At 55.1% G+C, this 21,297-nt stretch overlaps 1 protein-coding gene across 1 annotated transcript in view; it reads right to left on the bottom strand.

Moving 5' to 3' along the window:
- PRKCB (protein kinase C beta) overlaps positions 1 to 14,467 on the bottom strand; it is a gene marked incomplete at both ends in the record, with an annotated part of 89,547 nt that extends 75,080 nt beyond the window's left edge. Inside the window, 2 exons of the mRNA XM_082291855.1 lie at positions 14,010 to 14,041; positions 14,295 to 14,467. Of these exons, the coding sequence (XP_082147981.1) occupies positions 14,010 to 14,041; positions 14,295 to 14,467 (205 nt within the window). The remainder of the gene's footprint in view (positions 1 to 14,009; positions 14,042 to 14,294) is intronic.
- Between the last annotated feature and the right edge of the window lie 6,830 nt (positions 14,468 to 21,297).

The raw sequence follows: 21,297 nt of genomic DNA, 5'->3' as shown, positions 1-21,297 counted from the left end.
CAAGATGACCAAAATTATGGAGTTGGTTGCATATGGAGAATGATGGAGAAAGCTGCAAACTCCAGCCTGGAGGTGGGAGAGATGATGGGGGACACCACAAAGCCACAAAGTCCTGGCTGGAGTGAGGACTGGGTGTTGGGCCTCTTCCAGGACCATCACACAACGGAGCTGCTTCCAACCCCAACAAACCACACCAGCAACAGCGAGAGCAAGCCAGAGCATGGTCAAGGGAACCCTCGCTTGTGCAGGTGCCCCCCCAGCCCCTGGGTGGGGCGTGCAGTCACAGGGTGATGCTCCCTTTGGCAGCCCTGGAGTGAAGCAACCAAAGCAGCCAGCAGGTACCCACTGGAGCCAGTATTCCTTTACAAGAATCCCAGCCTTATAATTTCTGCAATTAAAAAGGGAGTTCTTCTACTGCGAGTTAAAATAGAAGTTTTTGTCACAAATTACCGGCTTTCACTCCCCTCATACCTGAGCTTAAACTGAAACTTAAATGGAAATTTACAGGAGAATGAGAAAGTGAGTCAGCCTGCCCTTCCCAACAGGCATTTATTTTCATCTTTTCGGACTCAGTTAATAGTAACAGCAGAGAAATTAAGTTTATTCCAAATTTACAAAGCCCAGAAGAGGGGAGATGGTTTTGGAGGGAACTCCACTGCACTGGGAACCATGGGCAGCACCGGGATTTGCTGCTGGCCAGGGATGTTGTGCTGTGGCTCCTGTCCCATCCCAGCAAGCACCACTAGATACAGGGATCCTTCCTGCTCTGTGGGACCTGTCCCCACGGCAGGAGGTGCCGCAGTGCTTTATGTCACCCACGTAATCCCACTTTTCCCACCCACACAAGCGGGCGATGCTCACACCACCCCAGGGAAACGGCTAAAATGACCTAAAAGATAAGTCAGCCTCTTGCCTTGTAACCTGTTGGGCCAAACTGCAGCCAGGTGAAAGCAGAGGGACTTTACCTTCCAAAGCAAGGCACAGAGGCCAAAACAGGTGGGAATTTCCAGCTCTTTTTTGGGAAAGGAACAGCAACCATTCACAGCAAAAACAAAGATGAAATCAAAGCAATCCTCCCACAGGGAGGAGCAGGACCCAGGCAGGGCCAGAAGCTGCTCCCAAGGAGAGCCAGCTCGGGTTCTCCATGGCCCAGGTGAGCAGGGGACCAGGACAGCCTGTGAGGGCCCTGCCATGGCACATCACTGAGACGTGGTCACTCCTGCCCTGGTCACTCCTGCCCAACACAAACCCTGGCGACAGAGCCACTGCCCTCAAACACCCAGCCTGTGACACCAGCTGCCGCTCTCACCTCGTGGGCAACACTGAGGCACAGTCTGGAGCAGGAGCCAGCCCAAGGGTGTGGAGGTTTGTTCTTATTTTGCACTTGTGCAAGCTGACAACACAGGAGAAACCCAAAAAGTTTCCAAAATACATTTCAAAGCATTTAGAACACATCTCAAAGCACCTTGTTCTCCAGCAGCAGAGCTGAGGTTCAGGAGATGCACTGCAAAGCTTCCTACCCTACTACATGTCTCCTGGGTATTCAGGTCAGCAGAGAGGTTGCTAGTAGAGCAGAAAAATCCTTTTAGGTATATAATAAGGGAGAATTGAATTCTGCTCCAAGGTGGAGAGACAAAAGCCATTTGTCATGCAGCATTCACTGACAGGACATGTCCACAGCCCAGCCCTCACCTCCCTCCCTGCAGAACAAGTGCTGCAAACAAAGGAATTCACACCCGAAATGTTTGGGACCAAGACAGACATTCACCCAGTTGCAGAGAGGGAAGGAATCTGAACTACAGTTTGAAGTTATTTTAGAAAAATTCTCTACAAGGGTTCACCACCTGACCAAAATGCAAATCACCATCATGGCTTCCTGAGCAAATGAGCTATTGCTGCATTTTTTCCAGTCCGGCAGCATCTTGCTCTGAAGATCTAATAGCAGCCCTACTGAGCAGCAGCTAATTAAAGCCTTTCCTCCTGCCAAAACCCCAGATTCAATCTCTAAATGACCCAGTAAGTGAGACTTTTTCCACCTCAGAAGCCCTGGGAGACACCAAGTCGGCAGCTCTGCCCTTGTCACCGCTGTGGCTGTGCCCTCCCTGCCAACGGCAGAGGCACCATGGACTGATCTCTGCTCCTCACAAGGGGATGGGTTCAAAGGCACCTCTCCAAGCAGCATCCCACCTTCTGCACCTTTCCTTCCAAGCCCAGGAAAGGCTGTGGAGGGCAGCAGCTCTCCCAGTGCTGAGCTCGCTGCCAGCACAGCTCATCCCGCTGTGTCTGGACCTTGCCATGGGGCCAAGGGGCAGCTCCGAAGGTGGCCAGTCTCAAAACCCTGCCACTGCCTGCACCCCGAGCCAGCTCTGCTCTCCAGCCCGTTCCCCTGGCCCCTACCCAGCAGCCGCCCCCAGACTCTGTCCCCAGGCTGACGTGCATCCCTCAGCCCACCCCACACACGGCGGCATGGAGCAGCTCCAGGCAGCTGGAGAGTGAGGGGCAGCCCCAGCAGACTCGATGGTGAAGCCTGAAGTTGTCTGTTCCAGCACAGAGTTTGTCTTCCAGAAGCTGCACGGGCTGTGCCCTGCACCCAAGAGGAGATTGCATCAAGGAGGTGATGAAGGAGAACGAAGGCTTCTGAGACAGGGCTGTGGCAGCCTCCAAGGAGGGTGGCTGACAGCACGAGCTGCCAGGCCATGAGCATGGAGATACCATGTCCAAGGCAGGGAAAACCCCCAGAAGCAAAGTCCAAATCAGGTCCACCATCACCACAAAGGTCACTTTGTCCCACCCAGGAGAACTTGCACAGTTAAAGACTCACAAGCTTCCTTTCCAGAAGATTCTTGCCCCTAGGCTCCTTTCCATCAAAGACAAGTGAGCAAGACAAATTTGGATTAATGGACTGAGCTATTGGAGATGGTCCTTAGACACATGATCACACAAATGTGATTTTAGAGCCATTCCTGGGGCAGAAATCTCCCGTGACAGGCTGGGGAGGGGACACATGGATCTGCTCATCCTTTCTGCCCCTTGCATACAGGGATGTTCCTTGTGGCAGCTCCTACCATCCTCAGAACCCTCCTGGCAATTACAGCTGCTGCATGAAGGAGCACTTGGCTCCAATCAAACCCCCAAGCAAGGTATTCCATCTAATTCTTCAGACACCAAGTGAACATTGAGATGTTGATCCCTCCCCCGACAAGGCTGGTTGCCCAAGGAGCCCATACAAAAGCTGGGGCAGACAACAAAAACAAAGCCTCTCCCAAAGCCCATCTCCATCATCACGACCAAGCAAAGGCATCTCCATAGCAAAAATGGTGTCAAGCCACAGAAAGTTATAAATAACCATTTTGGGGATTATTTCCAGCTGCACAGAAATCTTCTGGGTGACAGTGACTTATCCCGAGTGAAAGCGACTGCTGGGGACAGAGGGACTCTGGTGCTGTCCCAGCCAGCACGGCACAGCATGGCACAGCACACCTCCTGCAGGATGGGGACAGTGCATTTGCCCCAGCCAGCGGGGTCACAGATGCACCACTTCTGTCCCTTAGGCAGCCTTCCCCCTCTTGGCTACTCTCGGTTAAGGCCGAGCTATGGATTATTGCCAGGGATTTTTCCTAAGCCAAGCTCAAGTTGAAATATTTCAGTGTAACGAATGCAGAGGAAGAAAAGACCTAAACCCAAATTACTCAGGTTCTTGGGGCGGACGCAACACTCAGAGCCTTGACAAGCACCATCCTTTTGCTTACATGGCAAGTGCTGGGCCCCGCCAGCAAGGCAGGAGCTGCACCCAGCTCTGAATCAGCCTCTCCACAGCAGCACTGGGAAAGGCACCGGAGCTGGAGACACAGTAAATAATGACTTTGCACTGCGTCAGGAGCTAATCCACTCAGTGATGCAAATGAAATTCGTGGGCCACTTCCCCCTCACTCCGGCTCCTCAGTGATATTATAAAACAATCCCCGCTCCCAGCCTGACTTCATCGCGATGTCACCGCGCGGCTGCAGGAAGCCATTCAGGGGAGCCAGGACGACTTTCACTCCTCTTCACCACCTCACTTTCTCATTCTTCTGCTATAATTGGAAATCATGAAAATGCATTTGTTCATGTGCTCTGAGTGTCAGCTATTCAATGTGCTTGTGCTCTCTGTTCAGACCATCAGAATAAAGGTATTTAACTGTTCCCCACAAAGGTGAAGCTATTCCTGTTGCATCCTTTCACATGGCAACAACATAAGATAGGGAGGAATCCACCAGCAGGATCAGCTGGAACACACTGGCAACACAGCATGAGGAAGAGGAAGAACAGCTGAAGGCTGAGATTTAGATATCTGAATCTTTTTTAGCTTCCCTGCTGCTGACTAAATATCAAATGTAGGAAGACGAGAGCAGAACTACAAGAGACTGAAGATTTTAAACATAGAATCATAGAATTCTGGAATAGTTTGGGTTGGAAAGGACCTTAAAGCCCATCTTGTTCCACCCCCTGCCATGGGGAGGGACATTTCCACTGTCCCAGGTTGCTTCAAGCCCTGTCCAACCTGGCCTTGGACACTGCCAGGGATCCAGGGGCAGCCACAGCTTCTCTGGGCACCCTGTGCCAGGGCCTCCCCACCCTCCCAGGGAACAATTCCTTCTCAATAACCCATCCACCCCCACCCTCTGGCAGTAGGAAGCCATTCCCTGTGTCCTGTCACTCCAGGCTTTTGTCCTCAGTCCCTCTGCAGCTCTCCTGGAGCCCCTTTAGGCCCTGGAAGGGGCTCTGAGGTCTCATTGGAGCCTTCTCCAGGTGAACACTCCCAGCTCTCCCAGCCTGGCTCCAGGGCAGAGGGGCTCCAGCCCTGGGAGCAGCTTTGTGGCCTCCTCTGGACCTGCTCCAGCAGCTCCACGTCCTCAAACATGAGCCCTGACCAACAGCACATGCAGAGCCACCCGAGCACACGGCTCCTGCTCCAGACCAGCTGCTGCCAGGATCTCCCTGCACAGACACCAGTTATCCCCCATTTTCCTAACCACACCCCAAAAAATAAGCAATTCATCTCCTGCTTAGAGCTGGAAAGCTTCCCTTGTTCCAAAGACTGAGCTTGGGAGGGAGCTCCCACCCAAAGAGGGAAGCTCACAGACTGACTCTTTGGAAAAACCCAGATTTAAGTAGATGCAAAAAAGCCAATTTTCAGGGAGCTGTGCCATAACAAGCGTCAAGTTTGCAAATCCAGTAACTTCCATGTACTGGAGCTTATTAATATTGGATTTTTTGGCAGGCACTGCCTTGTCCAGCTCAGATTAGCAGCAAGTATATTCTGCTTGTCAGATTTAAACAAGATGTATAAATCTGGCACAAAAGCAAGACCAAATATGGAAGCAAATTATTTAAATTGACAAGATGTAGCTCACAAGCATTAAGCACTCAGCAGTCAGTGCCCATCAGCTGGGGCAGGAAGGCCCCTGCTCTGGGCCACAGGAGTTAAATTCTGAAAGCAAGAGGCTAACGAGGTTACCCACCCCTAATGCTTACTGATTCCAGTATCAGGATGGATTGGAATTTCTTTTTTTTTTTTATCAGATGATGGGAAGAGCAGGATGGCTATAAACAGTGGAGGGAGTCAGCCCAAAATCCCTCAAAAGCAAACAGCTTGAGCAGAGCTAGAACAGTCCCTGAGGTCAGTGCCTGGGCACAGAGCCTGGGTTGGGCAGCACCTGGGTCCTGCCAGCCCCTGCCCAACACCTGCACTGTGCAGGGAGCCCAGGAGGGCAGGAGCCACACCTTGGCCTAGCGAGAATTACCAGCACTAGGAGCAGAGCTGGGAGTGCCCAGCCCGGGCAGCTCCCAGGCAAGAGGCGCTCCACAGACAGGGAAGGGAAGGGAAGGGAAGGGAAGGGAAGGGAAGGGAAGGGAAGGGAAGGGAAGGGAAGGGAAGGGAAGGGAAGGGAAGGGAAGGGAAGGGAAGGGAAGGGAAGGGAAGGGAAGGGAAGGGAAGGGAAGGGAAGGGAAGGGAAGGGAAGGGAAGGGAAGGGAAGGGAAGGGAAGGGAAGGGAAGGGAAGGGAAGGGAAGGGAAGGGAAGGGAAGGGAAGGGAAGGGAAGGGAAGGGAAGGGAAGGGAAGGGAAGGGAAGGGAAGGGAAGGGAAGGGAAGGGAAGGGAAGGGAAGGGAAGGGAAGGGAAGGGAAGGGAAGGGAAGGCCCTGGCCGTGTCACCCCGGAGGGAGCCCTGTCCCCGGTTGTGACACACGGCTGCAGGGGCCACCCCGCACTGCGGAGCAGGATGTGGCCGGGGACAGTGCCCAGCAGAGCCTGCAGCTGCCAGGGAAGAGCAGCGGGAGCAGCAGCTCCATCTGCCCCGCGATGCTGCGGGAGCAGAGCTGTCACTCTCATGAAACGCATTTCCCTTCACAGGGAACTGGCCTCAGCTGTCGGGAGCGATGGCAAGGGCTCACTGCTGCAGCAAGAGGGGCCTGGGAGGGCTCCTCGAGCTCCTCCCCACCCATGAACAGGAGTCACTCCGAGCAGGAGAAAAGCAGGTGTTGCTGGCAAGTTATTGATTACACCAGGTTCAGGTGCCTTCTCACAGGGAGAACATTTAAATTAGTTTCATTTTTCCAGTGGAGGCCAGTCTAAAACCAGGATGGGTAAGTCCCTCAGAGCCTGCATCAAAGTGGTCCCAACAGCCCAGACTGACCACAGCAAAGGCAAAGAAGCCACCTCCACACAGCAGAAAGCTGTTTGGCAGAGCCATCCCTTCGGCTGGTCTAGCCGAGCCTTGGCCACCCTCTCTCCAGGGGAGACACATTTGGGGTGCTGAGAGAAGGAGCTCCCAGGGCACAGCTCTGTCCCCCCACAGGCACCCTGGGAGCTGAGGTCCCTCACCACAGTCAAAGCCTTTTGTTGCCCACAGCCCTCGGCTCCTTGGGATGAGACACAGCAGGAGGGAACAGAGCATTCCCAGGGAGAGACCCCACAGCTGCTCCTCCACATGGTGCCCATCGGGATCCCAATCACCTGGGTAAATCCAGCCTGCCCTGCACGGCTCTGGGTACAGCCCAGCAGGAGCAGGTTGTGGTTTGGACAAGTGCCTTCCCTTCCCGGGAAGAGCTACAGCCAGCACAGCTACTTCTGGGAATTGCTTCTGCTTAACACAAAATTTGGCTGCTACCAACCACCACTGGAGCTTTCTTCCTGTCTCCCCCATCCCTTCTGTGGCTCTTGTGGAAAAAACTGACTTCTTGGTGCTGGCTCCTGTGGGATGGCAGGACAGGGCCAGCTGGGGTCACATCTCTCCCCTTCTCTGCTGGGGCAGCAGCCCCTGACACCAGCCCTGATGGGGCTCAAGAGCTCCAGAGAGATTTTTCACCTTCATCCATTGGGCCACTGCAAAACTAAGGCAGTTACTGTGTCATTTTACATCCTTGATGTTCATATCACCTTTCTGCCTCCAGGGACTCCTGGCCAAGGCACAGAGGCCACCAACACCAGCCCAGCCCGGGATGGATGGACAGATGGATGGACGGGTTCAGAGGTGGGGAACAGCAGCTCACAGCTGTCCTTTCCCTGAAAAAAGGGACACCTGAGGGACAGCTCTTGTCTCTGTCACACCCAAGTCCAGATGCCCCAGCCCCACATCTCTGTTCAGGTACCAGGTGCGAGGGCACTGCATCACCCCAAGGAGCACAGGGCCTGTGGTTTCTGCTAAATCTCAAAGTATGGGACAAGGCCATTCCAGGGGATGGACAAGTCCTTGGCCAGGCTTTTTTTCCTACAGCATCACCTGAGAGGTCTGGAGGGGCTCTGGAGCTCTCCATGCTCTCTCTGTCCCCTGCCCTCACCCAGCTGTGGGACAGGACACCCATCACCCAGGGCTGTGGGGCAGCACACAGGGCAACCCCAGAGCACAGTGCTGGCAACCCAAGGCTGCACTCAGGACTCCTTGCTTCCCTGGTTTTGTTTTATTGCCTTTTCCAAAGAGCTCGTTTTTGGCAGCCTGCAGCCCTCAAAGAGCACAAAGAACACGCAGCCCAAGCACCTGTGGTTACTCTTCCCCTACAGGGAGCTCCTTACTCACCCTTCTCTGAGTGGCTCTAATTTATGGATTTGCAGAATAATGACTCATGAAGCCACACTGGAGGGATTAATCTCACCAGCACTCTCCACCACACTCCATGCTGCCCTTGGGGCCTGAGCTGGACCACAGGCACACAAAGGCCACCAGCCCACAGTGGAGTCTGGCAGCTGTGTCCCTGTGCAGCACTAATCCTTTCACAACTGGCTGCTGCAGGAAAATCCACCCAAATGCTTCTCCTGGGCACAATCCCATCCCACCTACTATTGTGAACATCCCTTCTCATTACCACACACCTTCAATCCAGGCCAGGGGAAAGCACTTCCACCTTACATTTCTGATCACACCCCTTATAACAACGCGTTTCAGGCAATCCTGCCCTTGCTAAATTATGGGCACAGCCAGAAGTTAATTTCTTAGTCATTGTGATCATGCCACTTATTTGCTGATAGATCTGATGGGGGCCTGGATGGCACAGAGGAGCCTCTCCAGCGTTTTCAGATTTTTGCCTGTTGAGCTGCAGGAGGAGGAGGAGCTGTGCTGGCTGGGAAGGAGGGAGGGCAGCAGCCCACAGCAAGGGCTTGCGCAACTCCCCTCCCTCCAGTTCCTACAGAAACCCCAGCAGTTAACAGAATTCACACCAAGTTTTGAGAGCAGGTTCAAACCCACCTCCTGTTCCACAGCAGACACCAAACCCTCAAGGTCTTGCTCTGTTTCACAGCATCTTCTGCTGGTGACAAGACAGGTGAGCACCCGCCCACACCTTGCTGCTAGTAAAGGATGCCCTACACACCCTGCCAGGGACCCGTGTGCTGCAGGAATTTGTAGGATCACATGTGTGAGCGAGCAGGCGTGCAGAACTGCCTGCACTGTTTGCTGAGAAGTCTCCTTAGAGACAGCCCAGGCATTAAATTCCCCAGGAAGACTCAATAGCTGGAGAACCATCAAGGCAGAGGCTCGAGACTGGGGTTGTTTATCCTCTGCAGTGGTGTCAGAGCCAACAGGCACCCGGCAGATGTGCTGCAAACTCTCCTGCCACCCCAAGGCACCCAAATGCCCACGGGCCAGCTCCAAAGCCCGCACCCAGCGTCCTATGGCTGGCACCAGTCAGCAATGGATACCCCGGGAAGGAAACGGACCACCTCATTATCCGGGCCCAAGATCATTTTAGGATGACAGCTATCTCCGGAGATAAGAAAGAAAAATCCACCCTGAAACTGCAGGGGGGAGGGAAAGAGAAACCACTTCCACTTCCAGACTTGAGCGAGCCCTTGTGCGCTGCACGGGGACACCGGCGGGGCTGCACCCGAGCTGTCCCTGCCGAGCCCAACAGCCCCGGCGCTGCCAGAGGGGCTGCACGTCCAAACTACCTCCAAACCACCTCCCTCCTCCCCAGCTGCTCCCCTGAGCCACAGGCATCCAGCGCAGGGAAGAGCGGGATTAGGGAGGCCAGCTCAGGTGACAGGCTTTAAACCCAGCCCGGGAAGCAGCCCTGCCAAGGGGCACACGTTCCCAGCTCCCACCAGCTCTGTGTTCACTCGGCTGTGCAGAACCACAGCCCATCTGTGCAGCGCAGGAGCCCAGACCCACTTCCCTTTTCTATTTGTACCTGCTCTGCAGCACTGCCCTGGTGCCGGGGACAGGCTCCCCACGGGCTCTGCTGCCCCAGGTTCTGCGTGGGGACACGGCTCCTGCTGCCCCGGGGACACGGCTCCTGCTGCCCCGGGGACACGGCTCCAGCACCGAGACTTGCGTTACCACCGCAAGGCACACACAAAAAACCCTCCGAAATCATGTTTCCAATTTCTGCAGCATTATATAATTAGCATCATTTGTGTTGCAAAAGTAATTGCAGTAACATTTTTAATTAGTCTATTTGAACACTAACATTTCTCCAGTGTGCATAATATGTTGACACGAAATTACTGGGTTTGAGGCAACTCCGAATGATTGGAGTTTGTTTTGCTTTTGTTTCTTACTTGTTTAATACAGTCAATAAGAGCCGGCGCTGAACGGTGCCGAGCCCAGCCCGCAGAGTGGCTCGAGCTGCAGTGGAGAGCAAAGTGTGATGGGTTTCACTTCCGTCTGGGGGGAGGAAGGGTGGCTTGTGAAGGCACAGAACAAGGGAGAAATACTTGCTTGAGAGGTAGGGCCTGGGTGACATTTTCCAGCTGCTCAGTTCTGGTCTCAGATGTTGACTCGTGAAAACACAAAACAGAACAAGAGCACTGGCCTTGGAGGACAGGGAGAGGAAAACCTGGAGGGAGGAATTCTGTGTGGCATGAAGTTTGGAAGGAGATCTAATCTAAAGAGTTTCTTTGCTTACTGAGTCATAAGCAGGGACAAGAAGTAAACATTCTCCCCAGAAAAGTTACTGCATGAGATCCAAGCACCCATTACCAAAGGATGCTTTTTTTTCCCCCCTTTCTCTTCAGGAAGAATCAAGATTCTCCTTTCCAAGATCTTTTCTACATTGTACACGTGAAAGCAGTAACAGATGCAGGTTATTTTTTGCTCCCAAGTGTGAATCACGTTCCACTGCTCCTCACCTCTGCCCAGGCCCCCAGGGTGGGAGCCCAGCCCAGCCACAGTGACTCCAGGTTGAGCAAATCCAGCTCCTGGACACACGTCCCCCTCAGCACTCTGATCCACAAAGGGACCAAGGGCTGCCTGGGCAACAGGAGAAATGGCCCCCAAGGATGCCAAGGCGGGGGAAACATGAGCAGGAAAGAGAAAGCTGCCAGTTCCCAGAAGCAGCACATTCCCAGAAGGCGACCAAGAACTTCACTCCCAAAAGCTTTCAAACCAATTCCCTCTCCTTTACCATCCTACAGCACTTCCTGCAGCAGGAGAACCAAGACTTGGCCACTTGTTTCTTCCCCAGCCTGCAGACACCAAGGGGCTGCTCCCTCCCTCCTAATGCATTCCTGGTGCTGATACTGCTTGGATGAATCCCCAAACCCAGGAAGGGGAGAGAACACACACTTCCCTTTCTCTATTCCTGAGAAGTTTCTACACCTTCCAGCTACAACAGGTCGTTAGAGCAGGGCCAGAAAGCCCCTCTGTACCACGGGCTGAGAGGCAGCCAGGGGCCATCGAGCTTCCCTCGGGAAGAGTTCATCTTCCTGGCAGCTCCAGGCACATCCTCAGCACTTCAGCTTCCAACACCCACAAGATATTGATTTCTTTTTGCTGACCTGCCAGAAGCAGCCCTGCTCCTGGACCGGCTGTGCACAGACCTCCCCTGCCCACACTCAGACAGTTTCTGGCTCACAAGAGAGACGTTGGCCCAGGAAGTCTTCAGATGCATACAAGGATAAGGAGGAGATTGTATACAAGGATAAGAAGCAGATTAGCAGGCAATTAAGTGGCATTTGTGGTATCCATTAGTATTTCAAGCTACAAAGAGTCAGTTTCTGCTAACTTCCTGCCAAAAGTCACAAGTAATGAGCTAATTAACAATCTAATTATTGCAAATGCCCTAGAAAGAAATCAGGGCACAGGTGAAAACCTACTTAAAGCGAGCACAGCAGTAGGAACAGCTGAGAGCAGACAGACGTGTGCCCCAGCTGCATTTCCAGCCATCCCACAAAACAACGGGATACAACACTCGGGGAAGTTGTTAAAGTTGAATTAAAGCCGCATTCAGTAAAGGGAGAGGTAGACCCTCACTCCAGAGCTTCCTGGCAGCCCTATGGGGCTGAAGAACCCCTAAACAAAAGCCAGCCCTGGGATTTTCTGCCTCCATGTCAATATTTACCAAGTTCAACAGCAGCTGCAGCACAGCCTGTGGGCCACAAACCCAAAGCTGGCGGTACCTGCACAACCCAGCACGAGCACAGCCCCCCTGGCACAGCCAAAGCAGGGCAGTGCCAGCCCTAGCACCTCCAGTTCCACCTCCCACCAGGACAAGCCCCAGGGCAGCTGTGATTCCAGCGCAGATGGCAGTGGGAGAGACTTCTGTGTTGATTTCCCAAGCTGGAAGCATCCTGCAGGGAGACACGGCGCGTCCTCCACCCCAGGGCACAGCTGCTCCTGCCCTGGCCGTGATGGGCATTGTCCCACAGCTGCCTCACCCACAGGAGCACCTTCACCTGGGCACCCCAGCACCTCACAGGTGGGATCTGGGGAAATCCACAGCTCACTGATTTTAGGAAAGTAAAGACTGGGCTGGTCTGCAGACCTCAATCTGTGAAATTCCCTGTTGCACAGTAAAGATTCCCTATTGCACATTCCCGTCTGTAACACCAGAGTAACCTGGAAAGGGTTTCTGAAGGCAGAAAGGGATGTCACAGAGCAGTTACACACCCTCGGGGATGTCACTGAACACAGCAGGCTCCTGGCAGTGCTACTGGTGTCACTGCAGCTCACAGGGGCTCCTGCCCCACGACCCAGGGCCAGGACTGCACTGCTCGACACCTCCGAGACACCTCCACAGGCCCACCCACTGCCCTCACACTGAGGGCTGATTCAACACTGGCTAAAAACATCTAAGGATAAACCTTGGAGCAAGAGCACAGTTACAGGTTTGGATAACAGTTCCTGACAGCTGGAAGAGACTTGGAGAGGTGCCAGTTATCCAACCCTGGATGCGATAGGTAGAACTCAGCAGAGCTCTAGAAATAATGCAGGCAAACCCTGTCGGGCCAGTACATGGTCCCCACCAGCTCCCCAACACAGTCCAGATTTCATGGACATTGTGTTTGCACAAATACACCGTCACTGTAAGGAAAGTCAGGGAATTAACAGCCAGGTAAGCCTGGGAAGACCCACAACAGATTTGAGGTGCGCAGAATTTCTCTCAGTGATGTGACTGAACTGCCCATGTGTGAAACCTCAGGTACCAGGGGAAGCTGTGACCTTGAGAAACAGCCCTAGGACACGCTTTAATCTCCACATCCACTTTTCTCTGCTTGCCAACACCTGTCCAGGCCTTCAGGCTGGGGTTGGGGAGGTGGCAGGGAGACGGTTTTGGTATTTTAAGGTTATACTCGCGTGGTAAGTGTTAAGGATGAGTAGCAGCATCATTTAAATTGGATTAGACTTACACTGCTTGTACAGGCAGCTGCAGAGGTGCTCCTGAGAGCAGCAAAGGCAAAGCCCCTCTGCCCACAGTTACAGGAACCCCCCGAGACCCGGACCCACCGCAGCACCTCACACCCTGAGTGTGCCGCACCAAAACCCCAAGGACAGCTGCCAGGAGCAGTCTTTTAGAGCTCTAAAGTGGGTTTGTTTTCATGCCAAATACCTCAGCTTGGGAGTCAGCCACCCACCAAAATAAAACTCTGTCCCAAATATTCACAAAAGCAAAATTTCACTGCCAGCAGCTGCGAGCACCGGCCCCATTTGAACCCCACGCCCAGAGGTGAACCCCACACAGGTGGGACCCACAGGACAGGGCGACCTGCGAGCAGGAGCAGCCCCCAGCTGGGCTGGCTACAACAGCAACCAGATAACGCCTGGGTAATTCAGCCCAATTTCCCGAGGGGACATCCTAAATCCCTGAAGAGCCCCTCCAGAATCTCAGCATCATCAGAACAAAGAATTATGGTCACAGTAACCTGGCTACTGCAACGTATTTTGTTATAAAGCCTCATTTTTTTTTCCCCAGCAACACAACCAAGCCATTCAAGTCCTCGCCGGCTGCGCAGTTGCAGCCCCGGAGCAGCCCTCGCCCAGCCTGTTTGCCACCCAAACACATGTTTTGGTGTTAAGTACATTAAAAACAAACTCCCCTCAGTCTTTTTCGGGGGATTTAGCTGAAGTCCTGGGCGCTTATCTCTGCTAACGAGACTCGACCGGCTTAAAGGCACGACTAGTTGCTCGGTTGATTAAAAAAATGACTAAGCTGCTTCCCGGTGCCGCGGGGATGCCGCCCGCAGGGAGATGCGGGGCCGGTCCCGGGGGGCGGACACGGAGCGAGGGCCCCCTCGGCCCCCCCGGCAGCGCAACACTCACCTTGACACTGGAAGCCCTGCTTGCCGAAGCCCCTGCGGAGAGAGAGGCGGAGTGAGACACCGGCCCCGGCCCCGCGGCGCAACGACCCTGCCCGGAGCCGCCGGCCGGAGGAGAGCGGGCACCGGGGGGACCGGGATGGGATGCGGGGGATGAGGGGAGCCGGGACGGGAGGGGTGCCCGGAGGAGGGCGAGGATGAGTCCCACCGGGCTGGGCGAGCATGGGGAGGGATGTCCCGCCGAGCCGGTGTCCCGGGGCGGCTGCAGGGAGTCCAGGGGAAGGCTCACCAGATGAAGTCGGTGCAGTGGCTGCAGAAGGTGGGCTGCTTGAAGAACCGCGCCGTGAACTTGTGGTTCTTCACCTCGTGCACGTTCTTCTGCCGCAGGGCGCCCTTGCGGGCGAAGCGCACCGGGCCCTCCTCGCCCTCGGGGGCCGGCGCTGCCGCCGGCGGCTCGGCCATGCTGTGCGGGGGCTGCCGGCCCGGCCCGGCCCGCTCCGGTGGCGCTGGTCCGGCGGGGCTGGGGCTGGTCCGGCTGCGCTGCCGGGGCCGCGCTCGGGGCCGCTGCCCGCAGCTGGCGGGAGGCTCCGACACCGCCCGCCGGGCCACGCCCCCTCATTTACATACAGCGCAGCCCCGCCCCTCATCTGCATCGCCGGCCACGCCCCCGGCGCCTCGCGGCACGGCAAGCCCCGCCCCCCGCGCCCCCGGCACGGCCGCGCCCCCCCTCGATTTGCATGTTGATTTGCATAGGGCCCAGCCCGGCCCTTCATTTGCATAGAGCATCTGCATCCCGCGGAGATGCGCAGGGACCACCCAGGCACGGGCAGGGACAGAGCTCGGCTGGTGGCCCGCGTGAGACGGGGCTGTGGGCAGGGTCACCAAGGCAGGGACATCGTCCTGTCCCACTGCCCGAGCAGGCGGGCGGGGCAACAAGCGGGACTCAGTAGGACATAGATATGGATGTGCCAGCCGTGGGGACACCTGCACTGCCCCATGGCCACTGCAGGACTGGCAGTGACAGTGCTGGCTCCTTGGGAGTCCCAGACTTCCCACTGTTAAGGCCAGAATAATTTTTCTCTACCCTGATTTTCTGCACAACATGAGTCAGGTCGAGAGGGGATCCAGGCAGGAGCTCAGGCACAGCAGCTGTGCCGGGCCGGGCGCTGGGGTCACTGCGCCTTGGGGAGCAGGAATGTGCCTTGGGGAGCAGCCCACGCAAGGCCACAACCCCAGGGCTCACGCACAGACACGGGCACAAACCAGCAGCTCAGTGGTCCTCTCGGAAAGATTTTTTAAATTTCCCGTTGGAATAATGACCTTTTTTTACCAACCCACTGCAAACACCTCAGCTGGCTGGCACAGAAGAGTCTTCCATCCACATCCACCATTCATCTCCCCTGCTCCCTGACGGCACTCACGGACACTGAAAATCAGATCCATCAGCCTCCTCCTCCTACATCCAGGTCTCCCTGGGCCCACCTAGTCCTGCATTGTCCTGGTCTGGGTGCTGAGGAGATGAGAATTCAAATCAAAACACGAGAAAACTTCAAGCGAAACATAACCATATTTCCATGAACAAGTTTTTTTAAATTCTCATTTCTGGGATTTAATTCTGTCTCAGCATCCACATGATCCTTCCCCTTTTGAGGCCTGGGACCATCCCTGCTCTGCTGTTATCCAACCCTCCATCCTACATGCTCTTTCTCTGAAGAAAACCCCGCTCACTCCATGGAATTAAACACCCAGGAGACTTTCCCGAAATAGGCCCAGGGCTGTTATTATGCAGTTGCTTTAAAAGGTTCATTGCAGTAATAAAGCGGGGCTGACCTGTCCTGCTGATGTCACCCTCCCAGGAACAGAGGGCTGGCACCATCTCACAGCACCATCTGATTTTCCTGCTAAGAAGGAGAAATAAATTGCAGCCATCCCTGCTCATGCTGTGCCGTGCTGGGAGGGGGTGAGGGAACATCCCCGGGGTGTGTGGGGAGTGTGGGGGCCACACGTGGGGCTTTCTGTGCCCGACACATCACTGGCCACACTGTGGAGTCCCCTCTGCCCTGGGAGCCCCACTCACTGCAGGCTCACACAGGAATCTGTGCAGCAGAAATAACTCCTCCTGCATGGAAAGGAACGGAGCAATAATGGAAATAATAACAGGGCGTTTTGACTCCTTCCCTCTGCACTGTTGGAGGGGAGTGGTGTGTTCCCCTCAGCGCTGCTGCACTGCACGTGGAGCCACACCAGGCTGAATTCTGCTCATTTTAACTCTAAATTCTGGGCTTTGCCTGTTCCTGCCTTGTTGCTTTTTACTGTACATTCCCATTTTCCAAGGACAGCCCCCATAACTGCTGCATGTGGAACACAGAGAATATGGCTTTAATTTCCCCCTATGAGTATTGATAATCACAATAATCACACACAAACTTTTTTCACTGCTGGGCCAAGGTACAAAAGTACAAAAGCCAGGTACTGTTCTTGCTCTCAGGGGATTGCTTTCTTCTTTCCATAGTTTACATAATTTTACCTTATTTTACTTTTTTCATTATTTAGTGCACTCTGAGTCACTTCATATTAAAGGCAGGATCTTCATGACCATGTTAATTTTCACAAAAGCTAAGGATCCAGATCCCCCCAGCACTTTGAAATGTCGGGATGAACACCCCAGCAGCTCCTTCCTCTAAGGAAGCTGTTATATTTATTAATGCAAGTGCAGCCCCCAGGTGTGAGGAGGGACTAACACACACAAACAACCCTGACCCATCGTTCTCAGGGGAGCACAGTGGTGGAGCAGAGGGGAAACCAGCCCAGTTCATTCCTGTTTCCATAAAAGTGTGGTTTCTAATGCTATTTTCCTCTCCATCAGTTCCTGCTGCAGAGAAGGCACCAAAACCAAGCCAGTGATGTGGGAAGTTGTGTCTCCACTCCTCGCCACACAGGGGATCTCCATGGAGCTGGCAAATCCAAGCTCCCTTTGCCGGCGGCTCCTTGGCCTCCCTGCGCTGCCGGGGGCGGGGGAGCAGCCCCTCTGCAGACGAGACAGAGGGAGCAGGGGCAGCCTCCCCTGGAGACGTGATTCACATCCTCAGGAAGGGACCTCATCCTCCCACCAGGCAGGCGCAGGAGCTGCTCTGGGAAGGGGGAGCACGGAGCAGCCACAGGACTCGTGCTGGGAAGTGTGGAGCAGTGAGCCCGGCATGAGACTTCAGGGTCAGGGGCAAGGAGACCAGGATCACGAGCCCCTCCCAGCGAAATCCCCCACCCCGAGTAACAACGCAGAGGGGCTCAGGTCAGGGAGCCGCTGCCATCGCATGATCCTCTGTGTTGGACAGCTCCAGCCCCGCAGCCTCACCCCACACCGCAGCCAGCCCCAAAATCCGGCAAAGAGACACAATCCCCAAACCTAGGATGGATTCTCCCCATTTCCTAGGAAAGCTCTGCCTCCACACGTGCGGGAGCCCCTGAGTGAGTGGGAACTGCGGTCCTGGAGCACCCGGCAAGGGCCTGCAGCCTGCAGCCTCGTGCTGATGTGGGGATGCTGCTCCCCTGGTGCCCACACCGGCTTCCTCTGAAGAATTCAAAAAAGCTGGAGAACAGATTTGTCTCTTTTTTTTTAATCTCTTTTTTCTTCAGGACCCAAATCCGCCACAGGAAACAGGTGGAGGAAAAGTCCAGCTCTAATTACATATAAAGGTGCCTCAGCAGCACTCGGCAGCCTCCACATCCGTTTGTCGTCTTGCCCTCACCCGGCATGCCAGGAGGTCCAAGGCAGGGACAGGGATCCTGGAGCAGGGACAGAGATCTTCTTAGGCGGAAAATCCTGATCCCTCCAAGCTTTGGAGGATCTTGGCGCTGCTCACAGCAGTTGATTTTTCAGACCCCGCTCAGAGGCTGCCCGGGGAGGTCCCCGGGGGCAGCACAGCCCCGGTAAAACCCCACGGGACAAAGGGCCCGGAGGCAGAACCGCAGCTGGAGCCGCAGGCTGGGGCATCCCCGGCTCGGGGCAGCGCTGGGGAGAGGGGTCTGCCCCGGGTTCCGTGGGGACACTGGGGACGGACGGGGTGACAGGCACCCCCCCGCAGCGGGGTGGCATCAGCTGCTCTGGTTTTTCCCTTTCTGCTTTCACAGTTTTCACATGTTCCACGTCCTCCGTGCAGCGAGGATGGAGCGGGGAGAGAGATGCTGCGTTCATGTGAGGAGACCCAGTTCCCCACCCACCGGCGGCAGGAGATCCTTCACAGCAGCCGCTGGGCGAGAAAAAGCCCAAATGTTGGCGCCTGAGTTTACATAAACCTCCGGAGTGGCCGGAGCGAGGGGACAGCCGCAGGGACACGGGGACAGCCGCAGAGGCACGGCCACAGCGCCGCCCGGCTGGAACAGCCCCTGCTCCCTTCCTGGCTGTGAAAATCCATCATTTCCTTTTACCTCCTCCCGCCTTCTCCAGCAGCCTTGCCTTACCCAGCAGTGCGGATATGGAATGTCCGGCTGCTCTGGGATGCAGGGATGTGATGGACAGGACTCAGACAGGGCTGTCGCTGAGCACATCGGGACACTGCCGGCAGTGACAGGGCTGCCGGGGGGCACAGAGGGCTCCAGCTGGCTGTGGCCCCGCAGACCACCTCTGCTCACCCAGAGGGGGTCAAACACTGGGGTCAGAGACACCCAAGTGTGTTGGGCAGAGAGGAAAGAACCAGGGTAAAGCAGACAAGGAACTGCCTTCCCTCATGGTCCCCTGAGCGCAAGGGGTGCAGCAGTTGGCAGGGAGCTGGCACAAGCTGATCCTCCCCGGGCAGGAGCAGGTGAGGCACTGCAGTAAGCAGTTAAACAGGGCTCCATCCCCCATCCTGTCCCCAGGGTCGAAGCTTGCCCGGGACTCCCAGGGTGCAAGGGTGGCGTGAGAGTGCAGTTCCCAGGCTGTGAGAGGCAGCAGGGCCGTGCCAGAGGAGTCAAACCACTCCCAGTTCAGAGCTGCTGTGCCTGGTGTTCAGGGTCTGTGCAAATACATCCTCATTTCTCAGACCCAAGAGCACTCCTCCATCCCTCCTCGAGGCAGAGCGTGCTGCAGATGGATCAATGAGATGAGGAGCCCGTGTTGTTCACTGCCCGGTGGCTGGGTGCCTTCTGCTCCCTGCAGTGAGGGACACGGCCACCACGCCTGCCCAACAGCTGCTCCAGCCCCGTGTGCACGGGAGGCTCAGGCACTTCTGGTGCTCGCATGGCTCAGCACATGCAAACATGGTTAGGCTATTTAAATATTTCATATTCCTGGCTTCTGGCTTTCAGGGAGAACAAATTAATTCTGTTTCATGTACCCAGAAACGGCCCACATCAAACCGCCTTCCTGCACAGTTGGTTTAGCAAAGTTTGTGGTGAAATCCTTGGGGTTTTGTTGCTTGGTTCCCAAACCATCTGATCAATAATTGGCTTCCATGTCCTATAACTCTATGGGAAGATCTCGTTGTTCCTTGCTATTGATCCAAATTTTGTTTTCCCTCTGTGTTCCACGCTGGGTTAGTGCACAGCGGGGTCAGCATGGTGGCAGGGGCAGAGTGGCACTGCCACCTTCACATGTCTCACTGGGGTGCAAAGGGGAGCCTCGGGCTTGGGACAGTCAGGCAACAGCGTGAAGATTCAAGGACATCATTAAATGTTTATGCTGGATAAAAAAGCAAGACTCAAACTCAACAGCAACAAGGCCGAGCTGTGAGTGATGGGCTCGAGCTGGTGCAAGATGAAGAGAAACCTCCAGGGAGATCTTAGAGCACCCTGAAGTGCCTAAGGGATTTCCAGGAGAGTTGGAGAGGGGCTTGGGATGAAGGATGGAGGGACAGGACACAGGGAATGGCTTCCCACTGCCAGAGGGCAGGGTTGGATGGGATATTGGGAAGGAATTGCTCCCTGTGAGGGTGGGGAGGCCCTGGCACAGGGTGCCCGGAGAAGCTGTGGCTGCCCCTGGATCCCTGGGAGTGTCGAAGGCCAGGCTGGACAGGGCTTGGAGCAGCCTGGTGACACAGCCCAGCTCTGGAGGAAGAGCGAAGGGGAAGCAGGAGAGCAGCAGAGCCACCAAGCCTCTGCCATCCCTGGGCCAGGCTGCAGCACCTGCCCCTTCTGGGCTGAACAATAATTCTGCTTGTGCCATGGCAAAGTCCAGCTGCTCTCCCCCAGGAGCTGCATTTCTCTGCAGCTTCCTTCTCCCGAGGGATGGCTGGTTTTATATCCATCGTTCATCACATTGCTCAGAAAAATCGTCTCATAATGAATTCTTCACCCAGCCCTTCCAGGAGCCTAATTTAAATAACAACGAGGCTCATTAACGGCGCAGGGCTGATCCCTGCACAATGATTTCTTCATTAAGCTTTGCCTGGGAGGGTTTTCCTCCCAGCCGAGCCAGTCATCCCTTCCCTCACAGCCACTCTCTGCTGCTCCACACTCACGGATTCCATCGGGTCCAGTTGTGAGGCAGGGACGTGCCGGGGGTGCCCGGTTTTTCAAGGATCCTATTACCGGGGTGCCTAAAATCCAGAGATATGGAAATCCCCAGATGGATATTCCTGTGATGGCTTTGGCCTTTGGCCACCCCCAGCTTATCCCAGCCTGCCCGGGGACCTGCCCTCGGTGCATAAATCCCTGCACGCAAATGCTTCAAGTGAGCACGGGGCTCATTCGGTTTGTGCCCCTGTGGCACCGTGCTCTGCTCCCGCTCCCCAGGGGCTCCAGCCCAGCTGCCCCGGTCATTTCCCAGCACAAACAAGCCTGGGATGAAGCGCAGACCCCGTTAGAGCCGGGTGGGGTTCGCTGTTTCTCATCGCCTTTATCTCATGTTATTTTCCACTGGAGATTATTCCCGCTTGAGGGAGAGCAGGCAGGCGGGAGCCGCGGGCCGGGAGTGCCAGAGTCCTGCCTCGCTGTCCCCTGGTGTCTCCCTGGTCACCCTCCCCAGTGCCACAGCACATCGGGTCCCTTCAGCTCCTCTCTGGGAGGAAAAAATATGAAAAAAGTATTGCAGACAGAGGACAACCTGTTTGATGAATTTCCAGAAATATTTGAAAAAGTTTCATTAAAAACAAAACAAAACAAAACAAAACAAAACAAAAAAAAAAAAAAAAAACAGAACAAAAAGAAAGTTCCCCAGAAAGACTTGGGGCTTCACCAGTCTAGAAACCAAAAGAATTTTGGAATGGAAAACATTTGCATGAGGCTTTCACTGCGCTCTGATGAAATGACTCGGGCTGGTTTTGCACAGCGGTGCCTCGGCTGCTCCTGGGTTCGTTGGCCCCGAGGGCACCCCTGGG

The sequence above is a fragment of the Coloeus monedula genome, assembly GCF_965178545.1.
Source record: "Coloeus monedula genome assembly, chromosome: 16".
Classification (NCBI taxonomy): Eukaryota; Metazoa; Chordata; class Aves; order Passeriformes; family Corvidae; genus Coloeus; species Coloeus monedula.
Note: the sequence above shows the minus strand (reverse complement) of the source record. Positions and strands in the feature narration are given on the sequence as shown.